The sequence below is a fragment of the Kockovaella imperatae genome (assembly GCF_002102565.1).
Source record: "Kockovaella imperatae strain NRRL Y-17943 chromosome Unknown BD324scaffold_9, whole genome shotgun sequence".
NCBI lineage: Eukaryota > Fungi > Basidiomycota > Tremellomycetes > Tremellales > Cuniculitremaceae > Kockovaella > Kockovaella imperatae.
In genome coordinates, this window is record NW_019028949.1 from 117232 (window position 1) to 130229 (window position 12998).

General features: G+C 52.4%; 7 protein-coding genes and 1 pseudogene across 8 annotated transcripts; 1 reads left to right on the forward strand and 7 right to left on the reverse strand.

Moving 5' to 3' along the window:
• Positions 1 to 463: 463 nt before the first annotated feature.
• On the reverse strand, positions 464 to 1778 carry BD324DRAFT_510711 (hypothetical protein). Its single transcript, XM_022012961.1, has 2 exons — positions 1233 to 1778; positions 464 to 1113 (listed from the first exon to the last, which is right to left on the reverse strand). Exons 1-2 carry the CDS (start codon positions 1331 to 1333, stop codon positions 507 to 509), a joined length of 708 nt encoding a protein of 235 aa, XP_021870037.1. The 5' UTR covers positions 1334 to 1778; the 3' UTR covers positions 464 to 506.
• On the reverse strand, positions 1687 to 4375 carry BD324DRAFT_642649 (temperature dependent protein affecting M2 dsRNA replication-domain-containing protein; the record flags this gene model as incomplete). Its single annotated transcript, XM_022017497.1, has 9 exons — positions 1687 to 1818; positions 1868 to 2097; positions 2144 to 2309; positions 2345 to 2606; positions 2644 to 2792; positions 2830 to 2979; positions 3030 to 3764; positions 3835 to 4310; positions 4354 to 4375. The coding sequence occupies 9 exons, from the start codon at positions 4373 to 4375 to the stop codon at positions 1687 to 1689; spliced, it is 2322 nt and encodes a 773-aa protein (XP_021870038.1).
• A 224-nt stretch (positions 4376 to 4599) lies between these two features.
• On the reverse strand, positions 4600 to 6234 carry BD324DRAFT_629516 (JAB1/Mov34/MPN/PAD-1 ubiquitin protease-domain-containing protein). The gene is made up of 10 exons (XM_022016215.1): positions 6132 to 6234; positions 5997 to 6079; positions 5897 to 5948; positions 5718 to 5858; positions 5595 to 5674; positions 5463 to 5553; positions 5343 to 5408; positions 5105 to 5302; positions 4840 to 5060; positions 4600 to 4800 (listed from the first exon to the last, which is right to left on the reverse strand). The coding sequence occupies exons 1-10, from the start codon at positions 6180 to 6182 to the stop codon at positions 4671 to 4673; spliced, it is 1113 nt and encodes a 370-aa protein (XP_021870039.1). The 5' UTR covers positions 6183 to 6234; the 3' UTR covers positions 4600 to 4670.
• A 32-nt stretch (positions 6235 to 6266) lies between these two features.
• On the reverse strand, positions 6267 to 6620 carry BD324DRAFT_629518 (hypothetical protein). The gene has a single exon (XM_022016216.1). It carries the CDS (start codon positions 6510 to 6512, stop codon positions 6288 to 6290), a length of 225 nt encoding a protein of 74 aa, XP_021870040.1. The 5' UTR covers positions 6513 to 6620; the 3' UTR covers positions 6267 to 6287.
• Positions 6621 to 6694: 74 nt separating this feature from the next.
• On the reverse strand, positions 6695 to 6788 carry BD324DRAFT_t19 (annotated as a pseudogene). Its single transcript has one exon. The product of its transcript is annotated as a tRNA-OTHER (tRNA).
• A 585-nt stretch (positions 6789 to 7373) lies between these two features.
• On the reverse strand, positions 7374 to 8252 carry BD324DRAFT_581344 (Mdm33 family-domain-containing protein; the record flags this gene model as incomplete). The annotated part of the gene is made up of 2 exons (XM_022013495.1): positions 7374 to 8146; positions 8189 to 8252. Coding segments are annotated over 2 exons (837 nt in total), but the record flags the coding sequence as incomplete, so codon positions are not given.
• A 1191-nt stretch (positions 8253 to 9443) lies between these two features.
• On the forward strand, positions 9444 to 11962 carry BD324DRAFT_629520 (hypothetical protein). The gene is made up of 3 exons (XM_022016217.1): positions 9444 to 10724; positions 10777 to 11073; positions 11129 to 11962. Exons 1-3 carry the CDS (start codon positions 9879 to 9881, stop codon positions 11753 to 11755), a joined length of 1770 nt encoding a protein of 589 aa, XP_021870042.1. The 5' UTR covers positions 9444 to 9878; the 3' UTR covers positions 11756 to 11962.
• A 139-nt stretch (positions 11963 to 12101) lies between these two features.
• On the reverse strand, positions 12102 to 12840 carry BD324DRAFT_651826 (hypothetical protein; the record flags this gene model as incomplete). The annotated part of the gene is made up of 3 exons (XM_022018400.1): positions 12102 to 12133; positions 12218 to 12470; positions 12703 to 12840. The coding sequence occupies 3 exons, from the start codon at positions 12838 to 12840 to the stop codon at positions 12102 to 12104; spliced, it is 423 nt and encodes a 140-aa protein (XP_021870043.1).
• Between the last annotated feature and the right edge of the window lie 158 nt (positions 12841 to 12998).

A 12998-nucleotide genomic window follows, 5' to 3' on the forward strand; every position in this document is an offset into this window, starting at 1 on the left:
ACTCACGAAAGCTGTAGAAACGAACCGAATGTGTGTGCTCCGAGTGATGTAGAATGGATGAGGCTCTCTTTCTTTTCGCCTGTCGTTAAAGAAAACGGCCCTCAAAGAGAAAATGAGACAGATTCGAGAGGGCTTACGGCCTTCGAGGCCTCCTGAGTGTTGAGCTCAGCATGTCCCCGCTTGAGATGGGGACAGCTGTCGTCGAGGCTCTCGTGGTCGTTAGTGTGTCGAAGGGGGAGAGTGAGAAGTTGAACGATGAGGGAAAAGAAGGGGAAAACGGTGGCAAACATGAGTCTTTATACTGAATTCTTTTCCCCCCTTCCCTTCCCCTTTTTTTGCCCAAAACAGAAAGAATGACACACACACATCCATTCAACGGAAGCAAATCTGATAAAAAGAAGGATTTGCCGTTCTCGGCGTTTTAGGATATGTCCGAGGAATGTGGCAGTGTGGCACGAGAAAGCTCTGGAACGTGCTCGTGGCATTTCAAGTTCAAGCGACATCTGCTATGTATTGGAGTGGATACTCTCAGCGTTCGAGTTCAGAGTACTACTCCTTTCTGACTGAGCCGGAGTGATTGTGATCTTGATTCCGTCTCTAGACTGTGGAGAAGCCTTCTCCAACGAATCCAACCTCACGGCATATATATGGAACATCTCTTGATCCCTTTCAGCCAAATGGAGCGACGTCCTCACTGTATCCTTCTTCTTCCTGATCAATTGATCGATATGTCTCTTCCCAATCTGGTCCTGCCACGCATCGTACGCCCAGCATATGCTGTAAAGACTGGTTCGAGGGATTGGTAGTCGAGGAAAAGGTCCTTCATTGACTGGATAAGTCACGTTCACCGGTTCGGTCGTCCTGAACCTAACAAGGGATGCGTGATCATGTCGTGGAGGATCAAATGAATGATATCGCGAAGCCGAAGAAGGCTGAGTCGAAGACATACCCAATTGACGACTCGAACATGATGACTGTATCCCTAATCGATGACATCGCTGACAGGCTGACCGGATGATCCCCAGAGGTTCGAGCGAAATGGTCGGACGAGGAGTAGAGCAGGAGTTCGAGGATGACAGATGACAATTTGTACACTTCTCCACGATCGCATGACTATGAGCCAGTCAGTCGACTCAGAACCGGACTCGGACTCGGACTCGGATGAGAGGGAGACAGCCAAGACATTGATAGAGTGCACTAGTGCGAAGAGTCTTCGTATCTCAGACACTCACGCTACGACCCATCCCTCTTCTTCCCAAACTTCATATCCCGTCTCTTGGTGATCCGTCGTCAACAGTGTAGCTATGGGTCGAGTCTCGATATCTATACTCATCTCACACTATCCACATTGCTGAGCGACAGGTGGGTTGGGCGGAACGAAACATCACCAAGGGATCAAGCTGTCTTTACAAGCTGGGTGGACCGCATGGGTCATCTCTTTTAGTTCTAGACAATCATATACACCTCCTTTATCATATCTTTTTAGACTCAAATTTCCCCGAGAACAGGCTCAGAAAAGGGGGGGGCGTTGGATCGCCGAGTCGGACACTGGCGCTCGGCGTCGACTTTGGCACGGGGGCGACAGAGGGGAAAAGCGAACCAGTCAAGGTTTTTCCGATCATCTCGGAAAGACTTGTCAGGCACACAAAGGAGATAGGGATGTGTGATATGCATTTGGTTGGGCTTCTACGGCCGCATCGGCTTCAACCACTTGTCAGCCTTTTCAAATGCCTCAATGACAGCTGGGCTGGTGATGGCAATGGCGACACCTGGGCTGGGGCCTTGCTCTTTGGCCAAAGTCCGAATGGCGATCATGACCTGATAAAGGACTCAGCCATCGAGTAACTGGAGACTGGTTGGGGCTCACCGCATCCCAGAACCTGAAACCCCGCTCGACCTCCTGTGCAGGCAGCTTGATGCTCGTGAACGATGATTCGAGGAACTCCATAGCCTTCTGCTTGGCACTGATGACTTCAGGGGTAGACGTGTTGCTTTCGGTGAAGGAAGCATCTTCGCCCAGATGAAACGTCGCCACGTCGAGATATGTCTTGGCGAGAATACCAAAGCCAGTGTTGACTTCCCCTTGGAACGGTTGACCTAAATCCATCAGTCGTCTTGTTCCCAGTTGGTACCATGGGCTCACTAAGCATCAAATCCAAGTGGTCGTCCCTATTTCGACGGGCATCTCCACATAACAGGATATGAACCGTGATGGCCTCGAGCAGGGCTCTCAAAGACTTGCTCAAGGCGCGTACGAATGAATTGAACACTAGTAACTCGCGAGACAACGGACCAGCCCATTGTTGTGGCTATCGTTAGCTCGGTCTGATCTCGCTGGACGTACCCTGAATGACAATGGCAACACTGACAACACTCTCATAATCAACAGGGTACTCGCTTGCTCCTCCTCTGTGCCAGAGGTTGGTCCACCAGACAATGGCTCCTCATCAGCCGAACCCCATCGTTGTCCATGGACAACGCCGGCTCGCAGCAGCTCCAGAACGAGGTAAAGGGATTCCTGGAACCGATCTGTGACACGAGATTGGGAACAAGCGGCGTGGAGGGCTTTGCCCATGAGAGTCTGAGAGTGGTTCGGAGCGACAAAGCTGCTTGTGAGCGTGGCGGATGGGAATCCTGACTCACCCTCTGACATCAAGGAAACGCCAGATGACATTCGCGACAATCTCGTCCTTCTTGTCCATCGGTCGACTTGGTTTACCGAGCTTGGTCTGGGCCGCCAGCTCTTCGGACGAAAGAGCCCCTATGCACAACTTGATATCGATAGTGGAGGACTAGCACGTCAGCAGGAAGCCGGGAAGGGCCACTCACATTCTGCCTTCGTAGCTCGTTCTCTAGGTGTGACGAGGGGACTTGCCAGGAAGAGCACTTGTCGACCAGCGACTGCGTCATGACATCGGTAAAGGGGACAGTGGATCCGTGAATGGGCGCGAAAGGCGGTTCATAGTAATAGTGTGCGGACTGAGGCGGTAAGCAAAACAAAGAAACAAAATGCACATTGATACACTCACCACGCGTCGCTGCTTCCACTGCGGGTGCAGAGCATCCACCAATAGAGCCAGTGTTGTACATCTAGGCGCTGTGTGGCCCTCTGTGATGACATCCTTGATGAATCGCCTGTAATCTGGTGAATCTGCCAAAGGTTGAGACTCGACGATCAATCCGCTCGACAACCATCCGACGACTTGTGGACTGATCAGTCCTCGACAGATATGGTAGTAGAGCTCATCGGGTAGGCGAAGAGAGAATATCTCGTCAAAGTCGGCTGGAATATCGGCAAGCGTGACTGGAGGAGGAGCAGCAGCGGGCTGAACGACCATTGGTAATGGCATACAGATCCCTTCCGTCGTCAGGACCAAGCTGTACTTGACGGCCAATCGAGCTCGCATAAAGGAATCAATGTATCCCAGAGCTTTGACTTGATTGTCCTGCCTCCAAGCCTGACATACCGCAATTCCAGATTTATATTGCCTGACGAGGTCCAAGATCGTCTTGAGAGAGAAGTCACTGGCAAACGGAGGGAACGTCCGACTGATGGCTGAACCTGCCAAAATGCACACATCGAGGAATTGATCAGCGTTCAGTCCGACATCCGCGACGAGACGAGGTTTGTCGATGAACGTCATATTGGTGTGATTTGCCCAATCGATATGGGTAATGACGCGATCCACAGGCCATAATAGCGATTCGGTAGAAGCGTACATGGCGTGAATGTACCCTTTGGGGTGTTTCATAAGGTATGCAAGCTGTTACGAACCGTCAGCACCCGTACTTGCGCAGACCGTGCCCGCTTCGCGCGCGTGCTCTCAGACTCACCTGGGCGCTCTCGAGATACGGCGAGATCACATATTCCGTGAACCTGTGCCTAAAGATCCTCAACACGGATCTCAACAGGTCTCTCCAATCGGTCCAAGCGCCTCCTCGAACCGTAGTTAATGTCTGGATAGCCCTAGCGACATCTCCACTTTCGTAATGACCCCAAGCCTCATTCTTGACTTGCAATTCTCTCTCCCCCACCGGATCCATCCCTTTGGGCGGAGGACGCTGAGCGATGGGGAGACCGGCAAATACAAAGACAGGCTTGATTCGGAGGGATTCCAAGGCTCGTAAGTTTGACTCGATACGCGCTGTAATGGCCAGAGGGAGTCCTCCGGTCGAAGCGACCAAGGGTTCACGAGTATCAACCTCGGAAAGGAGGGTTTTGAGATAATGAACGCCATCGATACCCAGTCGGGAGCCAGAGAGCGCGGCGAGAGGGCATGTTTGGAAGAGTTTACGTTCGCGTAGGTAGGCTGTAACGGGGTCAATAAGGCAATGCAGAGCAAGACGACTCACGGTCAAGACCTCGAACGCCCATGGTGTCTTGGCTCGAACAGAGGGGAAGCTTTGGTCACGAGAGGTAAAACGATTAGTTTACCGGGCTTGGACCGCCCTGCGACTCTGTCCAGATACCCTCAGAGGCTCTGCCAATGCTCCTGCGATCCCGTGTCACGTCGTCAAAGGGTTTGCAGTTCAAGGTCGTAGCGAATGTTAATTCATCAAGCGAGCCAAGGCGCTGCATTCCCATTTCACTGTCGCGCGGCCCGAAGGATGATGCATACAAATTGGTGTGGCTGATATATATACAATGGCAAAGAATCGTCTACAGGATCTCACATGGCCCCTCTCACAGCGCGCTGAGCTACGTGAGGGTCAAGAGTCTCGTTAAGAGGCGTGTTGAAAAGTCTGTGCTTGAGAATCTGCGCCGTCAAGCCATTATGAGCTTCGGCGGTGATCCGGGTGCTGGGTGATTAACAAATTGTGGCATTCCTCACAGCTCACCTATCTTTCGTCGCTCTGTTGAGAGCAGTCTCCTGCACCTCTACACTCTCTATGGTCGTCTTTGACCTGTCGCCCTTGATGGTGTCGTCGCCCTTCGCGCCTTTGTGTTCATGGGCGGATTTGATCGATAATCCACCACCAGACGAATGGTTGAGCGATTCTGCAGCGGAAGCGAGCTTGGTGGCGAGGTCAGATACCTGCGAAGTGGCATATTCGCGATTCTAGAGAGAATAAGCACAACTGAACCATTGCCGTGGGGTCTCACTGAAATGAGCAAGCTCTGACTCAGCGTCGCCACCCAGTATTTCTTCCACAGCAGGTCCAGGAGTTGTTCATCAAGCTTGCTCTTGAAGATTTCAACCTTGAGGGGATAGTACGCATTGGCATGGACACCAAAGTCTTCAATCTTATCCATGGGGATAGATTGATACTGGGAGGACGATGAACCGGAGGGAGTGTAATTCTGAGTCTGGTCAGCTCTGCGATAGCATCCGAACACTTGCATCTGGGTATGTCCTGAACGCACCAATCTCCACTTTGCCAGCGGAGACGGTCCGATTGGGATCGATCTATATTGTCAGTTGGATCACAGGATATGCGACATCACAGGATGTGCGACTCACGACGACGGCGAGGTATGGATCGGTATGCTCTTGATTGGTCTTTTGAGTACTGACGTCGATACCGGACAACCAGCATCCATAACCTGGATGTCTTGAAAAGATGAGCATGGACTCGCTAAGATTCCGACTTACGAATGATACCATCCTCTCAAAAGCTCATTCTTTTCAATCTCTTGACTGCCCATCTGGTACCTGACCATATATTCGGAAGCCTTTATACCATCAGCACCCATTTGAATCAAGGGGTTCGCCTACCTCGAGACCCGCATTGACTCTCGTTTCTGTCCCTTGGACCGGTAACGCCGCTGCATCCATGATCCAGAACTCTCCATCTTTGACTTTGCCATACATGACGCCCATGATCTCGTAGATGCCTCCTGAGCGAGCGTGAATGACCTGACAGTCAGCTGGGACACTTTGCTTGATATTCTCACCATCTTGATCAGCGCGACCGCTGAGATCTTCACGGTGTGGAAGTAATGCGGACTTGTAAAATGAGGTACTGCTCGATAGATCCTGTCGCTCCTGACTTACTCAGTCTTCCAAGGCGCCTGATCATCGAGTGCCTTCTCCTCCTCGCGAGAATACTTGAACATTTGCTCGACATGATCGATTTGCTGTAAAACGTCAGCGCTCCCAAAAACGGCTCGGCTGCTCCTCGTTAATCACCTTGACGTTATTATTCAGCTCGAATGTCTTTCGAGCGATGGCAGCGTCCATATTGAGGGTCTACGGACGTAGGGTCACGATGATACAGTCAATGGTTTCATCAACTAACGCAAAGGAGATGCCGAGTGGAGGTAGGTGATTTTGAATATGCTCCCGTCATTTGTGGCATTTTGAAACCCCCTCTTCGACATCTGTCACCCCATCATCTCTCGCGTCCTTCCTCAGTGGGCTTGCTATGCTGGAGAGCACCATAAGGTGATAGTGACATGAGATCCGGATCGTCCTTTCTGAATGCTTGCCTATGAGGACTACGACCCGAAAGGCAGAGAGCGCTTGGCCGAGAGGCGTCAAAGCGTGGCTCAGAACGCTCAAGGCTCGCATCAGTAATCGTCTCCGCTTTGAGCCACTGAGCAAGTATACGAGAGAGGCATGAGAGGTGGTTGTGGAAGGTACGCTACGAGCGAAGTTACCGGCCGCTGGGAAGGTCACAGAAGGCAGACAAGAGACAAAAACAACAAAGATGTCCTCGGGCTATACATCCGTCGCAAAAACAAAAACAAAACAGGAGGCACTGAGACTCGAACTCAGGAGCCAAAAGGCATAACATAGATCGACAACAATTCGAGTGTTACGGAATAGCCACTATCCGATACCTCCATGGAAAAACAACACTGTTGCTGCCAAGGATCATCAAGCTCATTGGTAAACCCGGATCAGCGTAATGTACAGGTAACTCAAAGATACCTTCTGTAAACTTTGTCGCACTGTCTTCGTTCATCATTCATCTACGACTGATATGGTGATCAGATATGTATGGCGGCCATCGACTCTGAGCTGTGGCAAGAGAGTGGGCATAAGGGTGATGTTGTGCTCATCCCCCTGTCGCATCTGACCTAGTGTCCGAAATTGCCACACGCCGGCTGTGAAACCATTGTGGACCAACGCAACGCAGCGATATGGATCATGGCCAGGATGGAATTCGTTGTAGGAACTACTGGAAAGCGATCATAGCTTTTGACCTATTCGACGGTCCTGATTTATGAGATGCTGGTCACCATTCGTCTGTCTGAGTATTGCATTTGACGAGGTAGTCTTGTTTCCGGCTCGACGTGCACCTGCATCTATTACGATCCGAGCGTCTGCTGCGGAATTCTTTTCAGACCATACTACAGCCCATCCGATCGGGAAGCATGATGAGGGGTCTCCTCTGGGTGAGACCATGCAGATGTTACATCCACGACATTACCTCACGATCGTCGCTATTATAGTCCCCAATACCACTCCTAATGTCACACAGACACCACCTGCCAATGCCAGATCTGTATCTATTGAATGAGACCCAACTAGATCCGCCGCATGCCGCCACTCTGGTGTCTGGAACACGGTTGTCAACCATGGCAGGGAGGAAATCTTGTCCTGCCTGTCCAATGTATCCTCAACAACATTGAGTGAGGTGTCGGTCCCGATGGGCTGCACCTCCGAGTCGCTGACGGCTTGCTCGATCAACGCTGGACCCACTCCGGGCGCGACCAATCTCGCTACTTCCTTCACTTCACCCTCGACCCTATTCATCATCTCTGCCATTCTCTCTTCGACCCTCTGAACCAATTTCTTCCGTTTCCAAGGTTCGACGATAGCGATGGCTCCGAGGAAAACCACCAAGTTGATGATCAGACCGGCCATATTGACCCACGTCGAGACGTTTCGAATCTTGTCACTCCATACTTGTTCCTCGTGATATCGCTGTAGGATCGATCGGGTGAGGTCTGAAAAGGCAGTGTCCACTCGCCTCTCTGCGTCTCGTAGTGCTGCAGAAGTGGTCGTCACGTTACTCGAAGACGAATGGTCTTGTCTGACAAGGTTGGTGAATGCCGATACGTCGGTATCGGTCCAAGAATGCTTCCTCTCGAGAAGGTTGTTGACCTGCTGTTGGGCAGTGGATCGGGAATGGACAGCCGAGTCGTAAGCTTCTTTCGCTTGGCGAGCGGCCTGTCGGCTCTCGTCAAGACTATTCTCTATATTGTCATCAGCGAGGTCTCTTCAAAAGTTAGTCTCACCAGCATCTACGACCATCTTCTTGAGCCGCTCGACCTCGTCATAGCCTGTCACTTGATTGATTTTGACACCCACTTCGCTGAGCTTCTTCTCTGATTCTCGAGTGAGGCGACGGAAATGGTTTTCTAGCGTTTTGCGCCACTCCGAGGTGATGGATGTGAGGTGAGCCGACGAAGAGATGGAGGAGGAGTTGGCCGCCGTAGCATTGAGAGACGAGGTTTGAGGTCCGAATGAGCGAGGTGGTATGGTCTCGAGTTCAATCTCAGTTTGATCAAGAGGGGTTTTGTTTACGCCAGGCGAATTGAGATCTGGAGTAGCTGAAAATGCTCTGAGAGATGACGATGCGAGTTGCTCATCGGGAGTCGATGTCGTCGATTGTTCCACCCCTATCTCACTGGCGAACGCTCCTGTGCTCAAAGGCGCCGGAGAGTCAGCTTTCCCTGAGGTTGAAGCGATGCTTTTGGACGATGTCGACAGAGCATCCGTATCCTTCTCCTCTGCTACTTCGGAGGTGGTCACTGGCTGCTCCACCGGTCCAAGGTAGAAGACCTGTTCTTCTTCATTCTCCTTCAATTTGACAGCTTCCCTGTAATGTGTCGATATAGACCTGGACGAAGACGCGATTGACCATCTTGGCCCCAGTTCAAGGTTATCTGATCGTACAAATCTCCATGACACTGGGACTAGACATGGATGTGACCCTGCACGTATCGCTGACCCCACAGCCCTGATCAGTGGTCTCATGAGCCGTGCCGCATGGACAAATGTTAGGTGACGACAGATACCACCTCCCTCACCACTTCGGCATTTCGTATGGCCCATCGGTGTTCTCGGCGGGTGCACTTGTCTTATCAATACCACGTCATGTTCACCTGACCACGCGTGTCACAGCTTTTCAGGCTAAACCCACCACCAAACCTGAAACGTCAGGGAAAATAAGGGTGAAGGAAGGAGGAAACTGATTGTTATCCGCTCAAAGTGATCCCCCTTTTGTTTCTTCTTTCTTCCTTTCTTCCGTCCTTCTCCCGCCCTGCTGGTATATTCCGCCCTGCTGTCTGCTGCTGCTGTCTGCTGCTGTCTGCTACTAGTACTAGTACCCTTGTATCACCTGGAACATTGAGCCGCAACGCGTATCAGATAGAATTGGTCATGTTATGCCTGAGGAGGACGGGGGCATCATAGCGTTTCAAGTCCCCAGGACCCCCCTGAGAGTTCCAAGCGGGAAAGGGGGGGAGGGTGTGAATTGCATGCATGGACCTTCTCTTCTCGCCAGAACATCCCACCGCCGCCCCCCTTCCCAAGGAGGTGCTTTGATCGCTTCTCGAGTGTGTGTGTGTTCCCTGAGTGAAATCCCTTTCACCCCTTTTTGACGTCGCTGGCAACCGGACATACCATATCACATTCAACATCCATCTTGACAACACACCCTATTCCTTTCTTGTTGTTGCGTTGCTTGTCACTCTACGTTCATTCTTCAACATCTCCATCGAACTCCCCAGAGATCTGTGATCCTACATCGACGGAAAACCTTTTCCATCCATCGCACCCCTTCTCTCTCGCTCTCGCTCGCGACTGGACTCGACTCTTTCTCACACTCTTTTGGTCAGCTCACGGTCCTTTCAACGAACGAACGAACGAACAAACGACAACAAGGCCCGATAGCATAGGTATTCGACTGACGACAACCCCATCATGCGATTCTCAATCCCCTTGACCACTCTCGCGGTTTTGGTGTTCAACTTGGCGACGACGGAAGCTTATCCCAGAGGGAGAGCTCAATGGAAGCGACAGGATGAAGATATCGTGACGATCACCGCTGTCGATGCGTCTGCTTCGGTCAGCGCGTCAGCGGCGGCTGTAGAGTCATCCTCGGCGGTGGCACCGTCAAAGTCCGCTTCGGCATCCGACTCCCTCATCCCAGAGATGGCCAGTACGAGTGCTAGTGTAGTTGTCAATCCGAGCGCCAGCGAGTCCTCCGGGTTCAGCCCCACTTCAAGTGCCCCTGCGTCTCCAGAGGAGACTGGAGCAGTAGGTGAAGACCAAGCAGAAGACGAAGACTGCAATGAAGAGGGAGGAGAAGACGCAGCCACCAGCACATCATCCAACGCTGAAATATCCACCTCGGCGGCGGCGGCGTCCGTATCGACTGGTGATCAATCTGGCGGCGCTCAAATCGTACCTACTTCTACTGTCAGCTCCCCTCCAGCAACCTCGACAGAGGATGCGTCAACTGAAGAGATGGACGAATGTGATGAAGAGGACGAGGAGGATGAAGAAGAGGAGTGTGAGGATGAAGGCGATGACGGTAATGGCACAGATGGAAATGGCTCAAGCGGGACTGGAAACGTTGGCATCGTTCAACCTAGCGCCTCTACCTCATTCACGCCTCCCGACACCACTAGCATCGCCTCTCCTCCTCCACCACCACCTCCTGTGACGTCCACTGCAAATGGACCTTCGTCGCAGGCTTCTCAAGCAAGTGTCAACCCACCTGGTGGCAGTGAACCCAACGGATCCAATGATGACAATTGTGGTGGTGTGAGTAATCTTCTTTCGTCCCATCCCCTCACTCAGTCTGACACACCACCAGGTCACCACCGTGACAGTCACTGTGACGGCTCCCGCCGTCAATGCTCAGCCCACCGGTACTGACGCTAACACCGGAGATACTGGCGGCAACGACTCAGGTTCTGGCTCGGGCAACAACGCCGTCGTCGTTCCTAGCAGCATATCCGCTGCCAACTCTCAACCCTCCACGTCAACAACCACCAATCCAGGTCAAGGGGCAGGCACTTCAACTCCTGGAGGCGAAGGTGAAGGTGATGATGGTGAAGACTGTGAGGACGATGACGACGACGACGATGACGACGACGATGATTCGGATCTCGTGAGTCGACGTTGCTAACGTTTCCCCAGGCATTCACCTGATTACCTTTTTCTAGCCTTACTGTGATGAGATCGATGATGAATCAGCGGTATCTACGTCGAGCGCCGCTGCTAGTGAGCCTACAGGCTCTCTTGGACCCATATCTGGTGCCTCGACGGTTCCTGCATCCACTTCTCAAGCTGTCGAGGCGGTCGAGACTGTATCAACGACCAGCGCCGCCGCGTCAGCCACGTCCGCGGCACCCAGTGGCACGTCTGAGAGCTCTGTCGCCTCCATCTCTGCTTCTGCTTCCATCTCCGCATCGGCCTCGGCTTCTGCTTCCGCTTCCGCCTCTGGTCCAGGCGGTGCCAACCTCCATGCGGATCCTACGCCTTCTGGCTCTGGCTCCAGCGTCATGGCAAGTGCCACTGGATCGACGAGCGAAACACCCACGTCGACCATCTCCAGTGCACCTTCAGAATCCGCCGCCGTCGAGTCGTCCGCCGCATCCTCCTCCACCTCTGCAGCTTCAGCCGAGGAATCTGATGATTGCAACGAGACTGAAGAAGAGCAAGGCGAGAATGCTCAAAAAGAAAACGTCCGAAGGGCTTCTGTGCCTGCTTCGCCTGTCACGACTCGCTATGCCCACGGACAGATCGCAAACTCTCAACCTACTCGACGGGCTATCCACTGGCGAGGATAGTCCAAACACTTGCGCATTCCGTTCCAAAATATCGCCCACGAGACCTTTGTTCTCTATATCGATTGAATCTGCTACACTGCCCTTTTGCTCAGCTGCATCGAGTGTATCCTGGGGGGAGAGCGGTTACTTCCAATTTTCATCATTTAAATGCTTGATGCATAGTCTGTGAAACGAGTGCTGTCAACATCAGTACAGAGAGCTGCTATACGCGTCATCTGAGGAGTCATAGTGCGTCTCGATACATTGGAGCGGCGGTACAAGAGTGTTCAGATCGAAAATTGAGTATCAATGATCGAGCACAAATAGAACACAGCATGGTGAAGGCATGTACTGGCATCCGAGCGGATTATCCACAAGTCGCTCGGCATCCATCGACAGCTAAAGGTGAAGTCAGCGTGTTTGTCCGATTGTACCAGAACGCACGACTCGTAAGGATGTTCGTCTACAAAAGACCACACTCACTATTACCTCCAGTGATATCACCCATCGTCCTAAACCCTCCTCCGGAGTTTCCTCGCCAAGTACCGCCTCCACCGCCGCCTCCTCCACCACCACCACCACCACCTCCTCCTCCTCCTCCTCCTCGCCCGCTGCCTCCTTCTCCTCCACCACCACCTCGAGGGTACCCTCCTCCTCCACCTCCGGATCCTTTACTAGCGCTTGATTTCGTTGGTCTCATCGAAGGGTTGGCAAATAATGTGGGGTTCAGCATGGGCTAAGGCGTGTCAATCAGGGCGTCTCTAAGACATGACAGGAGTGAAAATATTGGTGATGAGGTTGAGGTGTGTGTTATAGAGCGCAGAGTACATGGACCTAGAAGGGACTTTCAGGCCATCCCTCCCTAGGCCCTCCTGAATTCGAAGAACGTCGAACACTGTTTGGAATGTCCTTGCCATAAGAGCCCCCAGATCCGTCGCGTGACTCCAGTCCCTCCAGCCCTCACTCACCAGCAGCAACGTCTCCCAGAAGAGATAAAACATCATCCACCATCCATATGCCCCTTCTTTCACCTTGACGGAGAGTGGTCGAGTACCGAGTGTCCCAGAGGACGAGACGTAAGCTCTAGCGGGTGGTTGAGACGACATTCTGAAGTGAGGCTGTCGATTCAAAAAGGCGAGGTAGACTATCCAGGATCGACAGTCCAAGTATGCGTAGGCAGGAACGTGGTACGGTCCAGCCTCAAGTCAACGTTTTGCCATTGCTGAACGTTGGTGGCCAAATGAGTGGGAGGTCTACCACGTGG

Bases quoted from the DNA above. Each gene is read 5' to 3' on its own strand.
- BD324DRAFT_510711 (XM_022012961.1), bottom strand. From the start codon at position 1,333: ATGAGTATAGATATCGAGACTCGACCCATAGCTACACTGTTGACGACG. The intron at 1,114-1,232 runs GTGAGTGTCTGA...ACTGGCTCATAG, and splicing joins GAAGAGGGATGGGTCGTAGC to TCATGCGATCGTGGAGAAGT.
- BD324DRAFT_629516 (XM_022016215.1), bottom strand. From the start codon at position 6,182: ATGGACGCTGCCATCGCTCGAAAGACATTCGAGCTGAATAATAACGTC. The intron at 5,409-5,462 runs GTGAGTCGCACA...CTGACAATATAG, and splicing joins ATCCATACCTCGCCGTCGTC to ATCGATCCCAATCGGACCGT. The intron at 5,303-5,342 runs GCAAGTGTTCGG...GACCAGACTCAG, and splicing joins CGTTCAGGACATACCCAGAT to AATTACACTCCCTCCGGTTC.
- BD324DRAFT_629518 (XM_022016216.1), bottom strand. From the start codon at position 6,512: ATGCGAGCCTTGAGCGTTCTGAGCCACGCTTTGACGCCTCTCGGCCAA.
- BD324DRAFT_629520 (XM_022016217.1), top strand. From the start codon at position 9,879: ATGCGATTCTCAATCCCCTTGACCACTCTCGCGGTTTTGGTGTTCAAC. The intron at 10,725-10,776 runs GTGAGTAATCTT...ACACACCACCAG, and splicing joins ATGATGACAATTGTGGTGGT to GTCACCACCGTGACAGTCAC. The intron at 11,074-11,128 runs GTGAGTCGACGT...ACCTTTTTCTAG, and splicing joins ACGACGATGATTCGGATCTC to CCTTACTGTGATGAGATCGA.